At 50.3% G+C, this 13,547-nt stretch overlaps 1 protein-coding gene across 2 annotated transcripts in view; it reads left to right on the forward strand.

Annotated features, from left to right (window-relative positions):
• wdr97 (WD repeat domain 97) overlaps nt 1–13,547 on the forward strand; it is a 75,576-nt gene that overhangs the window by 29,780 nt on the left and 32,249 nt on the right. Inside the window, exons 13-16 of one of the 2 annotated variants that reach the window (XM_055664935.1) lie at nt 2,096–2,168; nt 10,696–10,851; nt 11,606–11,764; nt 12,319–12,531. In XM_055664935.1, the coding sequence (XP_055520910.1) occupies nt 2,096–2,168; nt 10,696–10,851; nt 11,606–11,764; nt 12,319–12,531 (601 nt within the window). The remainder of the gene's footprint in view (nt 1–2,095; nt 2,169–10,695; nt 10,852–11,605; nt 11,765–12,318; nt 12,532–13,547) is intronic. The other variant, XM_055664943.1, reaches the window with a different exon arrangement.

A 13,547-nucleotide genomic window follows, 5' to 3' on the forward strand; every position in this document is an offset into this window, starting at 1 on the left:
GGGATCGGAGACTAGGGTAGAGGGAGGCAGCCGAGGCTGGACAGCAGGCCCAGTCAGAGGAAGCGAATGGTCTTGTCTTCCACGCGCTCAAGGTCGACTGCAGGAGGCACCACCCATCCCGGGGAACAAGGGCTGACGAGGGCCGTGCAAGGAGAGGGACGACGGTTCACGGGATGGCTGGGATGAAGGCAACGGCCATTTGTGTCCAGCTACGGCTGGGACTGTAAAATTGTGACAAGATGGCACCTCTTGCATAGGGACTCAGTGGGCTGTTCTATACTTCCTGTTCTAACTGGGGGAGTGTGCTTATGTATGGAGATAGTCTTGCTGATGTATGCAAAAAGGTATTTCATTTACCTTGGTACATGTGATTTAAAAAAAAGTGTAGGGTGCACAATGAGGTAGGTTGGAAGATCAGGACTACACCCTAGCTTTATGGGAGGACCATTCAGTCGCTTGATAACAGTGGGGAGGAAGCTGTTCCTGAGTCTGATGGTGAATCTTCAGGTTCTCTGTGACTTTCTGGAACAAAGACACAATCTATAACTTTCAATCATAGATACATAGAAACATAAAAAATAGGTGCAGGAGGAGTCCATTCGGCCCTTCGATTCATTGAAATCATGGCTCCAATCAATAATCCGTGCCTGTCTTCTCCCCATATCCCTTGATTCCACTAGCCCCTGGAGCTCTAACTCTCTCTTAAATCCACCCAGTGACTTGGCCTCCACCGCCCTCTGTGGCAGGGAATTCCACAAATTCACACCTCTCTTGGTGAAAAAGTTTTTTTCTCACCTCAGTCTTAAATGGCCTCCCCTTTATTCTAAGACTGTGGCCCCTGGTTCTGGACTCACCCACCATTTTTCCTGCATCTAGCTTGTCCAGTCCTTTTATTATTTTATATGTTTCTATAAGATGCCCCCTCATCCTTCTAAACTCCAGTGAATACAAGCCTAGTCTTTTCAATCTTTCCTCATATGACAGTCCCGCCATCCCAGGGATCAATCTCGTGAACCTACGCTGCACTGCCTCCATCACAAGGATGTCCTTCCTCAAATTAGGATGTCCAAATTAGGAGGGTGTCCTTCCTCAAATCCCTCCCACTCTCTACAGGGGACTGACATTGGCGCCAGCAATGTTTATTTTGTCATTGGCTACGTGGAACCGCCCTTGCTCCAGACCTACTCTGGCTGTAGGATCCCGTTGCAACTGGCCGATACACGGAACATGGGGAGGCATGGTGGTGCTGCCTTATAGCGCCGGAGACCCGGGTTCAAACCTGACTACGGGTCTCCCTGCGACCGTGTGTGTTTCCTCCCACACTCCTAAGAAGTGCATGTTTGTAGGTTAACTGGCTTCTGGTATCATTGGTTGGTGCAGGCCCAGATTCGGCCTCGGAGCTGTGGCGGCGGCAGCGACCACCCGCGGAGTTTGAATCGTCGCCTCGGCGCAGAGGGAGAACAAAGAGGGAATAGACAGAGACTTTAAGACTTTGCCTTCCACCACAGTGAGGAGGTGTTTGGTGAACTCACTGTGGTGGATGTTAAATTTGTGTTGATTGTGTGTTTTTGTCATTTTTTAATTATATGTATGACTGCAAGGAAACAAAAGGTCTGAATGACAATAAACAAATCTAATCTAATCTAAGATGCGGCATCTTGGTTAGCATGGAAGGGTTGACTTTAGATAAACAGCGTGGAAACAGGCCCTTTGGCCCACCGGTTCCGTGCCAACCAGTGATCTCCCCACACACTATCCTACATGCTAGCAAGAATTTACAATTTTGCTGAAGCCAATTAACCTACAAACCTGTACGTCTTCGGGATGTGGGAGGAAACCAGAGCGCCCGGAGAAAACCAACTGGGTCAAAGGGAGAACGTGCACACTCCGTACAGGCAGCACCCGAGGTCAGGATGGAACCTGGGTCTCTGACGCTGTGAGGCAGCAACTCTACTGCTGCACCACTCTGCCACCCATAAATAAATCCAATGTATCAGGGCCTTCTCGCAGAACTGATTCCCCGTCCCAGCTGGTGGGTTGGGAGTCCTGGGTGAGGGTGTGGGTCTAAAGTTAATGTTATTGCTCTTGACTTCAGCGGAGAACACCCGCAGATCATCCCCGAAAAGCCAGACGAGGAAATCATGAAGAAACAGGAGCACTTGAATGAGGTAAAGGCCTGAACTCTACTCTGGGTGTGGGCTTGTTATGTTTGACGGTTACTTGCAGGCAGTCCTGCCCAGAAGAAGGAGTTGTGTTTGGAGCAAGGTTAGACAATAGACAATAGATGCAGGAGTAGGCCATTCGGCCCTATGAGCCAGCACCGCCATTCAATGTGATCATGGCTGATCATCCCCAATCAGTAGATGACTGAGAGGAGATACAAGGATCTGCAGACGCGGGAATCTGAGTAAAGAAACAAAGTGCTGGAGGAACTCAACGGGCCAGGCAGCATCTCTAGAGAACATGGACAGGTGATGTTTCGGGATCCAGTTTGAAAAAGTGTTGTGTTACATATCACATACAACTGTGTAGGTGTAGAAACAAGGAACTGCAGATGCTGGTTTACGAAAAAAAAGTGCTGGAGTAACTCACCGGGTCAGGCAGCGTCTCTGGAGAACATGGATATATGATGTTTCGTGGCGAGACCCTTCTGAAGAAGTCTGAAGATGGGTCCCAACCTGAAACGTCACCCATCTATGTTCTCTAGAGATGCTGCCTGACCTGCTGAGTTATTCCAGCACTTGATGTATTTTTCTGTAAACTAGCATCTGTAGTTCCTTGTTTCTAAACCTACACTTATCTGTGAAACAGGCCCTATGGCCCACTGAGTCCATGCCACCCATCGATCACCCATTCACACTAGTTCTAGCAATGGCAAGAATTTCTGGGCATAATCCAGAAGATGCAGGATCATTTCATTCCAAAGAGGAAGAAAGATTCTAAGAGGAGTAAGAGGCGACCGTGGATGACAAGGGAAGTTAGGGACGGTATAAAACTAAAAGAAAAGGTGTAAAACATAGCGATGAGTAACGGGAAGCCTGAGGATTGGGAAACTTTCAAAGGACATCAGAAGGTAACAAAAAAGGGCAATACAAAAGATGAAGTACGAAGGTAAGCTCGGCCAAGGATATAAAGGATAGTAAAAGCTTCTTTGGGTATGTTAAGAGAAAAAGTTTAGCAAAGACAAATGTGGGTCCCTTGAAGGCAGAAACAGGTGAAATTATTATGGGGAACAAGGAAATGGCAGAAGAGTTGAACAGGTACTTTGGTTCTGTCTTCACTAAGAAAGACACAAACAATCTCCCAGAGGATCTAGGGAGACCGAGGAACTGTAAGAAATTTGCATTAGGCGAGAAATAGTACTGGATAGATTGATGGGACTGAAGGCTGATAAATCCCCAGGGCCCGATGGTCTGCATACCAGGGTACTCAACGAGGTGGCTCCAGAAATCGTTGACTCATTGGTGATCATTTTACAATGTTCCGTAGATTCAGGATCAGTTCCTGTGGATTGGACGGTAGCTAATGTTATCCCACTATTCAAGATTGGAGTGAGAGAGAAAACGGGGAATTATAGACTTCAGTGGTGGGGAAGATGCTGGAGTCAATTATTAAAGAAGTAATAGCAGTAAAAGGATGGGTCCAAGTCAACATGGATTTATGACGGGGAAATCCTGCTTGACTAATCTTCTGGAATTTTTTGAGGATGTGACAAGTAAAATGGATGAAGGAGAGCTAGTGGATATAGTGTATCCAGACTTTCAGAGAGCCTTTGTTAACGTCCCACACAGGAGATTAGTGGGCAAAATTAGAGCACATGGTATTGTGGGGAGGGTATTGACATGGAAAGAGAATTAGTTGGCAGACAGGAAACAAAGAATAGGAATAAACGGGTCCCTGTCAGACTGGCAGGCAGTGGCGAGTGGAGTGCCACAAGGCTTGGTGCTGGGGTCGCGACTATTTACAATATATATTAATGATTTGGATGATGGAATTAAAAGTAACATTAGCAAATTTGCAGATGACACAAAGCTGGGTGGCAGTGTGAACTGCGAAGAGGATGCTAGGAGGTTGCAGGGTGACTTGGACAGGTTGAGTGAGTGGGCAGATGCATGGCGGATGCAGTATAATGTAGATAAATGTGAGGTTATCCACTTTGGCGACAAGAACAAGGAGGCAGATTATTATCTCAATGGTGTCAGATTTGGAAAAAGGGAAGTGCAACGAGACCTGGGTTTCCTTGTACACCAGTCACTGAAAGTAAACATGCAGGTAAAGCAGGCAGTGAAGAAAGCTAATGGCGTGTTGGCCTTCTTAACGAGAGGATTTGAGTATAGGAGTAAAGAGGTCCTTTTGTAGTTAGTCAGGGCCCTGGTGAGACCACATCTGGAGTATTGTGTGCAGTTTTGGTCTCCTAATTAGTGGAAGGACATCCTTGCTATTGAGGGAGTGCAGCGTAGGTTCATGAGGTTAATCCCCAGGATGGTGGGACTGTCATGGGAAAGATTGAAAAGACCAGGCTTGTATTCACTGGAGTTTAGAAGGATGAGGGGGAATCTTATAGAAACATATAAAATTATAAAAGGACTGGACAAGCTAGATGCAGGAAAAATGTTCCCAATGTTGGGGGAGTCTAGAACCAGGGGCCACAGTCTAAGAATAAAGGGGAGGCCATTTAAAACTGAGATGATAAAAAACTTTTCTCTGCCACGGGAAGGCAATGGAGGCTAATTCACTGGATGAATTTAAAAGAAAGTTAGATATAGTTCTTGGGGCTAGCGGAATCAGGGGGTATGGGGAGAAGGCAGGCACGGGTTACTGATTGTAGATGATCGGCCATGATCACAGTGATTGGCGGTGCTGGCTCAAAGGGCCAAATGGTCTCCTCCTGCACCTGTTTTCTATGTTTCCATGTTATCCCACTTTCTCCTCCACAACCTGCACGCTGGGGCAATTTACTGAAGCCAATTCACCTGTATATCTTTGGAGTGTGGGAGGAAACCGGAGCACCCTGGGGAAAACCCATGCGTTATCACAGGGACAATGTACAAACTCCATACGACAGTGGCCATAGTCAGGGTGGAACCCGGGCCTCTGCTGTCAGGCAGCAACTCTGCCGCTGCGCCACTGTGCCGCCCCTGCATGGTGATGTCTGCTGACTGCACACAGTATTTTATCCAGAGTAGGGGAATCAAGAAGCAGAGGACAAAGGTTTAAGGTGAGGGAAGAAAGATTCAATAGGAACCTGAGGGACAACGTTTTCACACGGGGTGGTGGGTGTATGGAACAAGGTACCAGAAGAGGTCATTGAGGCAGGTATAATAGCAACATTTAAAGGACATTTGGACGGTTAGGAATAGTTTTGAGTGATACAGGCCAAATGTAGGGAGGTGGGACCAGTGTAGTTGGGCCCCTTGGTCAAGTCAGACCGGAGGGACTGTTTGCAGTTACAGTTTAGTTTATTGTCACGTGTCCAGTGAAAAGCTTTTATTGTATGCTATCCAGTCAGTAGAAAGACAGTACATGATTACAATCAAGCCATTTACAGTACATCACAATCGTAATTTATTAGCCAAGTATGTTTTGCAACATATGCGGAATTTGGTTTGCCATACAGTCATACCATGATAAGGGAATAATGTTTATTGCAAGGTAAAGTCAGCAAAGTCCGATCAAAGATAGTCCGAGGGTCACCAATGAGGTAGATAGTACTTTAGTACTGCCCTCTGGTTGTAGGAGAATGATTCAGATGCCTGATAACAGCTGGGAAGAAACTGCCCCTGAATCTGGAGGTGTGCGTTTTCACATTTCTATATCTTTTGCCTGAGGGGAGAGGGGAGAAGAGGGAGTGGCCAGGGTGTGACTCGTCCTTGATTATTCTGCTGGCCTTGCCGAGGCAGCGTGAGGTGTAAATGCAGTCAATGGAAGGGAGAAGGACACAAAATGCTGGAGTAGCTCAGCGGGTCAGGCAGCATCTCTGGAGAGAAGGAATGGGTGATGTTTTGGGTTGAGTCCCTTCTTTGTGTGATGGTCTGGGCTGTGTCCACAATTTGCTGTAATTTCTTGCGGTCTTGGATGGAGCTGTTCCCAAACCAAGCTGTGATGCATCCTGATAAAATGCTGTCTATGGCGCATCTGTAGAAGTTGGTGAGAGTTGATGGGGATATGCAGAACTTCCTAAGCCTCCTAAGGAAGTAGAGACGTTGGTGTGCCTTCTTGGTCGTTGCTTCAATATGGGTGGTCCAGGAGAAGTTGTTGGTGATATTGACTTCTAGGAATTTGAATTTTTCAACCATCTCTACTACGGTGCCGTCAATGCAGACTGGGGTGTGTGGACCACATTGCATCACTATCTCCATTATCTTGCTGACATTGAGAGAAAGGTTGTTGTCTCGACACCAGGACACGAGGTTCTCGATCTCCTTCCTCTACTCCGTCTCATCATTATTTGATATCTGGCCCACAGCGGTGGTGTCGTCTGTGAATTTGTAAATTGAATTAGATGTGTGCATTGCTACACAGTCGTGGGTTTACAAAGAGTTAAGAAGGGGCTGAGAACGCATCTTTGTGGAGCCCCCGTTGAGGATTATTGTGGAGGAGGATTTGTTCCCCTATCCTCACTGATTGGGATCTGTTGGTCAGGAAGTCGAGGATCCAGTTGCAGGGATGAGTGCTGACTCCAAGACCCAGGGGTTTGATGATGGGCTTGGATGGGATCATGGTGTTAAAGACAGAGCTGCAGTCTATGAATAGGAGTCTGATGTAGGTGTCTCTCTTATCCATGTGTTCCTGGGATGAGTGTAGGGCCAGGGCGATGGCATCATCCATGAACCTGTTGTGGCGGTAGGTGAACTGCAGTGGGGCAAGGCCACTGGCTAGACTGGGTTTAGTGCGTTCCACAACTGACCCCTCATAAAACATTCAGTGTGCTGTGCAGTTCAGTATATTGTCACGTGGTACAGTGTAAATCTGTTGTTGTGTGCTAACCAGTCAGCAGAAAGACAATACATGATTACGGTCGATCCGTCCACAGGGTACAGATGCAGGATAACGGTAATAAACTTTAGTACAAGATTGTCGAGTTATGCTTGTAATAAGGCTCGTACCACGACGTGAACAGAGTATACCTTTAATCTGTACAATAACAACAGCAACAGCCTCGTGTAAGCCCAGGCCTCTCTCTCCCACTGCCGACACCCTGGGTTTTCCAGACACAACCGGTTACTGGAGCCTGGCTTCTGGCAGGGTCCTAGTGCCCCTCTGCTCAGCCTTACTCTATTATTGCATAATACCACATCTCCCTTTCTTTGAGAACAAAGGGTGGACTACCTTTGTCTCTGCAGGTCTTAAGGGGTTTATTCTGCCCTTTTGCTGGAAGACCTGTCCCTGATCTAAGCATGCAAAATAGAAATAAAATAACTTACACGTTACCATACTGTGATCTATTCTTTCAGGTTTCAGGTAAATGTAACAGGTTTACAGAACATTTTCACATCACATTTCACTCTCTCTTTTTCTTTATTGTAGAAAACAGATCAATAAATCACAAATCAAGTCTCTGCGGCTTTCTAACCTCTCTCCCACACCTAGTCCGCACAGTCTCTGTGGTGGGGCCCTCTCCGCTGGGTGATGCTGTCACTGGTGGAGCTGGGTCTGGTGGAGCTGGCTCTGGTGGAGCTGGCTCTTCTCCCACCGGTGGCTCATCAGCGTCGACTACCTCACTGTTGGTCTGCAGCGGCACCAAGTGCTGCCGGTTCCTCCTCAGTGTGCCCTGAGGCACCTGGACAATATAAGAGCGAGGTGCATTGTGTGTAGATAGCACTTTGCCCTGGACTCGTGCATCGGTGATCCACACATCCTCCCCAGGTATTAGTGGCTCCAGATTTCTCGCTCTGTGCCTCTTGTCGAAGGATCTTGCGTCGTTCCACCTCTTCTCCCTTTCTTTGGCCCCCAGCGCGTTGTAGTCAGGCAAAACTGGATTCAGCAGGGTTGGAAGGGCAGGAACTGTAGTGCGTAGGCGGCGCCCCATCAACAGCTCGGCCGGGCTATAGCCGTTCTGTAGAGGGGTTCTCTCTGTAGGCCAGCAATGCAAGATATGGGTCTGACGCCTTTGTTAGCAGGTTTTTCACGGTTTGTACAGCGCGTTCCGCCTCCCCATTGCTCTGAGGAAACCTGGGGCTGCTCGTGATGTGCATAAAGCCATACTCTGCTGCAAAGGATTTAAAGTGGCTACCTGAGAACTGGGGCCCATTGTCACTTTTAAGAAATTCACAAATTCCATGACGAGCAAATATGGATTTCAGGTGCACCACCACATCTGTGGACCGTGTGGGTGATAGTAGCGCAACTTCCACATATCTTGAGAAATAATCTACGACTAATAGATAAGTCTTGTTTTTCAGCGTGAATAGGTCAGCTCCCAAGGTTTGCCAAGGCCTGTCTGGCATCTCCGTTGGCATCAGCGGCTCTTTGACGTTCCTTCGCTCTTGGATGCAGGTTCTACATTTCAGCACCATGTCATTCAGCTGGCTGCTGAGTCCTGGCCACCATACCGTCTGTTTGGCCCGGCCCCTGCACTTTGTCACCCCCAGGTGTCCTTCGTGTAGTCTCTGCAGCACATCACCTTGTAAGGCTGATGGGATGACGAGCCTCGTGCCCCGCAGCAGCAGCCCATCGTGCACAGTCAGCACTGCTCTATCAGCCCAGTAATGTCTCAGCACTGCCTGCAGTTGGCTTTTGTCGGGCCAGCCGTCTGTGCAGTACTCCATCAGTGCAGAGCATGTGCTGTCTGCCTGTAGGTGCTCCCGTAGGCTGCTCAGATAATCTCCACTGACAGGAATGTTGCTGATGACAGAGTCTACATAGATGTTGGTGTCCTCTGATCCCAAGGTGATGCCGTCAACCCTGCACACAAGCTGAAGCCTTTCTATGGCGGGTCTTCCCAACAGTGCAGTGTGGAGGTCTTTTACTACATAAATGTCCTCTATGGCTGTCTTGTTGCCTCTGCGCAGTGTTTCTCTGGCTACGCCCAGGACAGAGAGTGCATTGCCCCCTGGCCCAAACAATGGGCGTGTCGACACTGCCAGGCACTTCACATCATGCCCCCCTGTAATGTCATGGTACACCTCCGCTGGCATGGCGGTCACATCAGCACCAGTATCTATTTTAAAGCACACTTTTTGTTGTCTCACTTGTAGCTGCACCGTCCATGGGTCTTTTCCAGCATCCACGGATCCCAGGAAAAAGCTCTCTTCTTCCTCTGTAGTGACAGCATTGAGAGATTTTGCACTGTTTCTGCACACTTTGCCATAATGTCCCTTTTTGCCACAGTTGTGACACACAGCATCTTTAGCAGGGCATTCCAATTTTCCATGCGAGGGCATTTTTCCACATCTATAGCAGGCCTTTGAACCTGGCTGTGGCTGTGTATTAAATTTATTTTTGCCTGGTGTTTGTGCTTGTGGCTGAGGCTTTGAGGGAAATTTGGGTTTTCTGTAGCTTTTATCATGCACAGCATCAACATTTGAGCACTTGCTAGCACCGCTATTTTCTCCTCTTAAGTCAAACCGCTGTCGTCTAACTTCTTCAGACTGCCTTGTCTTTGTTATCGCAGTTTCAAGGGTTAGGTCTCTGTCTAGCTGTAGCTTTTCGGACAATGAGACGTTTTTCTCAGCCCCAACCACTAACCTGTCGCGGATCAGCTCGTTCTGTAACTGTCCATAGTTGCAGTGTTCGGCTAATCCGTATAGAGCAGTGATGAAGGAATCCACCATTTCTCCTGGCAGTTGCACACGCTGATTGAACTTGGCTCTTTCATAGATAACATTCTTTTTAGGCACAAAAAATGCATCAAAGCCCGCCTTGACATCCGTGTACACCCTCCTCTCATCTGCAGTTAGCGTTAGCCCCTTTAGCACATCATCTGCTTCATCGCCCATGCAATACACTAGCGTGTTCACCTGGTTTTCTGCCGACGTCGCGTTTAAATTGCTTGCCAGCCTGAAGCGGTCGAATCTCCTGATCCAACGCTCCCATTCTTGAGGCTTGGTAAAATCGAATGGCTCTGGAGGTTGTATTGTGAACGTAGCAGTTGGTGTAGGTTGCGCCATATCTGCCAGCTCGTCTCCTATTTCCCGCCAAAACGATACACCGTCCTCTTCTTCTTTAATTATTTTCTTGCTTACAAGTCTCCCAGTTCTGGCACCATGTCGGGTTATGCTTGTAATAAGGCTCGTACCACGACGTGAACAGAGTATACCTTTAATCTGTACAATAACAACAGCAACAGCCTCGTGTAAGCCCAGGCCTCTCTCTCCCACTGCCGACACCCTGGGTTTTCCAGACACAACCGGTTACTGGAGCCTGGCTTCTGGCAGGGTCCTAGTGCCCCTCTGCTCAGCCTTACTCTATTATTGCATAATACCACAAAGATAAAGTTGAGATGGATTCTATTAAAGAACGTCCGAGGGTCTCCAATGAGGTGGATGGGAGATCAGGCCCTCTCTCTAGTTGTTGGTGGGATGGTTCAGTGGCCTGATAACAGCTGGGAAGAAACTGTTGTCAGGCGTTTTCATATTTTAATACCTCTTGCCTGAGGGGAGAGGAGGGAGTGCGCGGGATGAAGACTGGTCATTGTGTAGGCTGCTGGCCTTGCTGAGGCAGCGTGACTGTGTGACCGTCTCTCTCGTACTCCAGGCCTACGCCGTGCTGGCAGCAAGGGAGGCGGAGATCCTCCTGATCCAACGTGGAGAGCTGAAGAGCAAGAAGAAGCGGCAGCCCACCAAGGAGGTCCTGCAGGAGGGGTTCCGGGGGTACATGCGCCTCCTGTACGGAGATGGCCCACACATCAAGGTACACTCAACCCTCAGCTCCATCCCCCACCCCTCCCCAACAATAACCACCCCTCCCCACACCTAACCACCTAAACCCACCCCACCACTAACTAACCCCTCCCCTCCCCACACCTAACCCACCCTCCCCTCCCCTCCCCCACACCTAACCACCTTCTCCTCACCACCGCTAACCACCTCACCCCTCCCCAACCTAAACCACCCCCCACCACTAACCACCCCTCCCCTCCCCACACCTAGCCACCCCTCCCCTCCCCACACCTAGCCACCCCTCCCCTCCCCACACCTAAACCACCCCACCACTAACCTCCCTCCCCTCCCCACCACTAGCCCCCCTCCCCTCCCCACACCTAAACCACCCCACCACTAACCCTCCCTCCCCTCCCCACACCTAACCACCCCTCCCCTCCCCACACCTAACCATCCCTCCCCCCTCCCCACACCTAACCATCCCTCCCCTCCCCACACCTAACCATCCCTCCCCTCCCCACACCTAACCATCCCTCCCTTCCCCACACCTAACCACCCCTGCCCACACCTAACCACACCATCCCTCCCCTCCCCTCCCCACACCTAACCACCCCTCCCCTCCCCCTCCCCACACCTCCCTCACCTCCCCTCCCCATCCCAAACCATCCCACCACTCCACTCCACTCCACTCCCCTCCCCCCCCCCCCTCTTCCCCTCCTCTACCCTCTGAAACCTCACTCTCTGTCTCCCTCACTGAAACCTCTGCCTCACTGGCGATGCTTTAGCAGATTCACGATCAGGAGGCGGATGGCTTTGCGGACGTGCTGATGAAGCCCCCAGCTCATACTGAGCCACCGTACGTTTGCACCAACATCAGGAAGGGCTTCTTTCCTCACTTGACGATACCCCATCCATGGAGCGAGGTTACGGAGAGCGAGAAAGTGGTGAGAGTGCGCACTGAGGGAGGGGCGGTGAGGTAGTGCGGTGCTGTGGGGGGAGTGGGGCGAAATAAACCAGGACTGGGCCAAACGTGGGGCAGGCTCGGCGTTATGTGCCCCCATCAGGGTGAGGAGGTTCTGGAGCGGGGAGGGATCCGCTGGAGATTCTGTTGCTTCCACCTGTTAATCTCTTACCCCATTCCTCTCCCATCCTCCTCCCATCACCCCCCCCCCTCCTCCCCCCCCTTTGTCCTCTCACTCCCACTGCTCCTCCCCCCCATTCCCCCATCATCCTCCCGTCACCTACCCCTCACTACCACCTCCCTATCTCCCCCCCTCCCAATCTCCCACCTAACCTCCCCCCCTCCCATTTTTTTCCCTTCCCATTTCTCCACCTCCCATTTCTCACCCCCCTTTCTCTCCCCTTATTATCTCCCCCTCCCCTTTCTCCCACCCGCTGCTCCCCTTCCACCACCCTCTCGCCCTCCACCTTCTCCCCCCCCCCCTCCTACCCCACTCTCCACCCTGCCCCCTACCCTCCACCCCCCTCTCTCCCCCAGGCCCGGGGACTGCCCTACTGGTCCGATATGCCCGAGGTTCCCATCGCCCTGGACGGCTTCATCCCCAACTCAGTCTTCCTGCGGCTGCTGTGGCCCATGGAGCCCTGGGATCCCCTAGACGATTTGGACTCCGAGGAGCAGCTGGCAGCGCAGGCCGAGCCCAAAGTCGAGGTCAAGCTGCCCGCCAAGGTCCACATCTCAAAGGAGGTGCAGGTACGGGACGGGGGGGTGAGGGAGTGGGAGGGTGAGGCTGGAATATCCAGGGCGCTGACTGGGGCTGGGGCGGGGAGGTGTAGAATGTGACTTCCAAGGAGCTACAGTTATGGACAGGGATGTAATGCTGAGGCTCTCTATAAGGCGCAGGTCAGTCCGCATTTGGAGTAGTGTGCAGTTTTGGGCCCCACGCCTGAGGAAGGATGTGCTGGCTCTGGAGAGGGTCCAGAGGAGGTTTACACGAATGTTCCCAGGAACGAACGGGTTAACATACGATGAGCGTTTGACGGCAATGGGCCTGTACTCGCTGGAGTTTAGAAGAATGTGGGGCGATCCTCATTGAAACTTATCGAATAGTGAAAGCAGGGGCGGAAAACCCGGGGGGGGCCAGAGGGGACACTCCCCCCCCATATTTTAAGAGGTGGAGGACATCCCCCCCAAGTTTTTGTGATCCCGATTTTAAAATCTCCGTTTTTAGCGCTGGATTGAGCCTCCGAAGCCTCGCGCGTGAGTGTGCGCATGCACGCGTGGCCATGAAAAATTGTGTCCCCGTCCCCTTCATGTTTGAGTGAAAGGCTTGGATAGAGTTGATGAGGAGAGGATGTTTCCATTAATGGGAGAGTCTAGTACCAGAGGGCACAGCCTCAGAATAAAAGGACGTCCCTTTACAAATGAAATGAGGATGAATTTCAATTCTACTCCGCCATTCAATCATGGCTGATCTATCTTTCCTTCTTAACCCCAATCTCCTGCCATCTCCCCATAACAGCCATACTAATCAAGAATCTGGCGGAGGAGACTTGAAATTCCTCCTCGTCTCCTTTCCAAGTATACATCCTTTTATTCTGAGGCTTTGTGCTCTGGTCCTGGACTCTCCCAAAGGTGACCCCCTGTGAATTATCCCTTCAAATCCCATCCTTTGGATGGAATCTGGGATCATTCCACGTGTACTTTCCTGCTCCTTCCGAAAGGCTGCTGAGTTGTTGTTCCTGCCGACATTTTTAACAAACACATTT

The sequence above is a fragment of the Leucoraja erinacea genome, chromosome 2 (genome assembly GCF_028641065.1).
Source record: "Leucoraja erinacea ecotype New England chromosome 2, Leri_hhj_1, whole genome shotgun sequence".
In the NCBI taxonomy this organism is placed as follows: domain Eukaryota; kingdom Metazoa; phylum Chordata; class Chondrichthyes; order Rajiformes; family Rajidae; genus Leucoraja; species Leucoraja erinaceus.